The 2,800-nt window shown below is 50.2% G+C and overlaps 1 protein-coding gene across 1 annotated transcript; it reads right to left on the bottom strand.

Annotated features, from left to right (window-relative positions):
* Positions 1–2,266: 2,266 nt before the first annotated feature.
* On the bottom strand, positions 2,267–2,800 carry RPS29 (ribosomal protein S29). The gene is made up of 2 exons (XM_054162197.1): positions 2,670–2,800; positions 2,267–2,548 (listed from the first exon to the last, which is right to left on the bottom strand). Exons 1-2 carry the CDS (start codon positions 2,729–2,731, stop codon positions 2,362–2,364), a joined length of 249 nt encoding a protein of 82 aa, XP_054018172.1. The 5' UTR covers positions 2,732–2,800; the 3' UTR covers positions 2,267–2,361.

Below are 2,800 nucleotides of genomic sequence, written 5' to 3' on the forward strand. Positions count from 1 at the left end.
TGTGGTAAGTCAGGTGGAACAGGACAGGTGCCTGGGGACCGCAGGAAAGCAAATGTCACTCCAGTCTTCAAAAGGGTAAGAAGGAGGACCCAGGTAACTACAAACCAGTCAACCTCACCTCCATCCCTGGGAAGGTGAGGGAGCAACTTATTCTCAGCCTTGTCTCCAGGTGTATCAAGGATAAGAAGGCCACTGGGTGCAGTCAGCATGGTTTTACCAAGGGGAAGTCATGTCTGACCAACCTGATAGCCTTTTATGAGGACATAACCAGTTGGACAGATGATGGTAGAGCAGTGGATGTGGTTTATGTTGATTTCAGTAAAACATTTGACACTGTCTCCCACAGCATCTTTGTAGCTAAACTGAGGCAGTGTGGTCTGGATGATTGGGTAGTGAGGTGGATTGAGAACAGCTTGAAGGAAAGCAGTTAAGAGTTGTGGTCAATGGGACAGAGTCTAGCTGGAGGCCTGTATCTAACGGAGTCCCTCAAGGGTCAGTACTGGGACAAGTACTATTTAATACATTCATCAATGATCTGGTTGAGGGCAGAGAATACATTGCCAGCAAGTTTGCTGACAACACAAAACTGAAGAGGAGTGGCTGACACACCAGAAGACTGTGCTGCCATTCAGCAAGGCTTGGACAGGCTACAGAGTTGGCCTTTTATGTCAGTTTCTCCTTTGTCCAAGTGTGGAGCCTTGCATCTGGGAAATAACTACTCCATGGGCCAGTAGAGGTTGGGGACTGACCTTTTTGAGAGCAACTGAGGGGAAACGGACACAGTGGACAGCATGGTCATAGGTCAAGGCAGCCAGTGGCATCCTGGGGTGTATTAGAAAGGATGTGGATAGTAGGTCAAGAGAGGCTCTCCTCCCCCCTCTACTCTGCCTTGATGGGGCCATATCTGGAATGCATACAGTTCTGCACCCCTCAGTTGAAGGACCTCAGGGAAATGCTTGAAAGAGTCCAATGCAGAGCCACAAAGATGAAGTGGAACATCTTCCTTATGAGGAAAGGCTGAAGGAGCTGGATGAAGGGCGAGTATCAGGAGGACAGAGCCAGGCTCCTCTCAGTGATGTGCAATGGCAGGACAAGAGGCAACATGTGCAAAGTGGAGCATAGGAGGTTCCACATGAACAGAAGGAAAAACAGTTTCACTGTGAGGGTGACAGAGCACTAGAACAGGCTGCTCAGAGGTTGGGAAGCCTCCTGTGAAGACATTCAAAACCAACCTGGATGCATTCCTGTGTGACCTGCTCTAGGCAGTCATGCTCTAGCAGGGGGTTTGTCTTGATCTTTTGAGGTCATTTCCAACCCCTAACATTCTGTGATTCTGCAGTCACATGGAGTAAGTACTCCCAACCACCAGTGTTTGGTTTTTTTCCCATTCCACCTGCTCCTCATGCCATCTTGGGTCTATCAATTTAATAACCAGTAAGGGGGAGGGGAATTCCCAAACTGAACAGCACACACCCAGCTGAAAAGGACAACCCATTTGCCATTTCAGGCATCACCCAGATATTTATCTAGTCAGTAATCTGAGATTCAGCTTGGATGTTCCCAAAGCCGTCTAAGAGCACAGCACTCCAACCTTCTAAGCCCCTCAAACTGGAAAGCCCAATCTTTTGCCACTCAAATGGTTTGCCTGACTCTCTTCAGTCCTCTCTTATCAGTGCGTGCACTGAGAGACTGCCAGATGAAGTAGATGGGGTGTGTGGCTCCAAACTTCACAGCACATCACACCTGGGCTCCAGCTAACTCTTGCCCCTGTCCAAATCCTACTAGCTCAGGACATCACTGTCACTTTTTCAGTCAGTTGGCGCTTTCCCCAACTTCCCACACTCTGAAGTACTATACTTCCCAGAGACCAACAAAGGATTGAACACAAAGCTTGAGGTACATGTCTGCATCACAGGCAAATCACATCACCATTGTATGTACGAGGAAGAGCAGTCTGACAGCATACAACCCCAGTCTGGCACTACTGAGAGCTGCACTCCAGCAACTGCCTGGACATTCACCTACCAGTCACTTTAAGCAGGCCATTCCAGAACTATGCCTGCAAACCAGAAGGCTTAGTGGCATCATTCAAGCATCAGCATTCTTAAAACCACCTGATTTTGTGTGTGAAAGCTGAGGACAGCAACACAGGTACCTTTAGCCCTGTCCCCAGCACAACATCCACCCCTCAGGGAAAACTATAGAAGCAGAAGCCTTCTGCCACCAGAACCATTACAAAAGACAAACATACACACATCAATGGGGCAAGGAGATCATTTATTAATTAGAACTATGCCAAGATGTGCAGATGTGCCAGGGAGGCCCCAACAGCTTCCGGCGACAGCCTCATCCTCTCGGCGCTTAGTCCAGCTGCAAGAAAGAGAGTAAAGAAGTCAGCGGGGAGCGGCGCACCCGCCCCTCCCAGACAGCCCCGGTGCTGGCACTCACCTTAATGAAGCCTATATCCTTGGCGTACTGACGGAAACATTGCCGACACATGTTGAGGCCGTATTTGCGGATGAGGCCGTGTCGGTTGGAGCACACGCGGCTGTAAGGAATTAAAAGAGCAAGACCAGTCAGGGCGGGGATGAGGGAAACAGGAGTAAAGTATGCAACATAGCCCAGGGCGCCCAAAATCCACCCAGACAACAGCAAAGACGCAAACTGACCATGAGCGAGAGCCCTGGCCGAATTTCCGGGGGTGACTCCAGTAGAGCTGCTGGTGGCCCATGCTGCCTGCTACGCGCGGGGCTGCGAGAGGAAGATGGCGCCCGGCGCATGCGCTAATCAAGGCAGCTTC

The sequence above is a fragment of the Dryobates pubescens genome, chromosome 5 (assembly GCF_014839835.1).
Source record: "Dryobates pubescens isolate bDryPub1 chromosome 5, bDryPub1.pri, whole genome shotgun sequence".
Lineage (NCBI taxonomy): Eukaryota > Metazoa > Chordata > Aves > Piciformes > Picidae > Dryobates > Dryobates pubescens.

Coding starts and splice junctions, on each gene's coding strand:
- RPS29 (XM_054162197.1), bottom strand. CDS start 2,731: ATGGGCCACCAGCAGCTCTACTGGAGTCACCCCCGGAAATTCGGCCAG. Junction 2,549..2,669: donor GGCCAGGGCTCTCGCTCATG/GTCAGTTTGCGT, acceptor AATTCCTTACAG/CCGCGTGTGCTCCAACCGAC.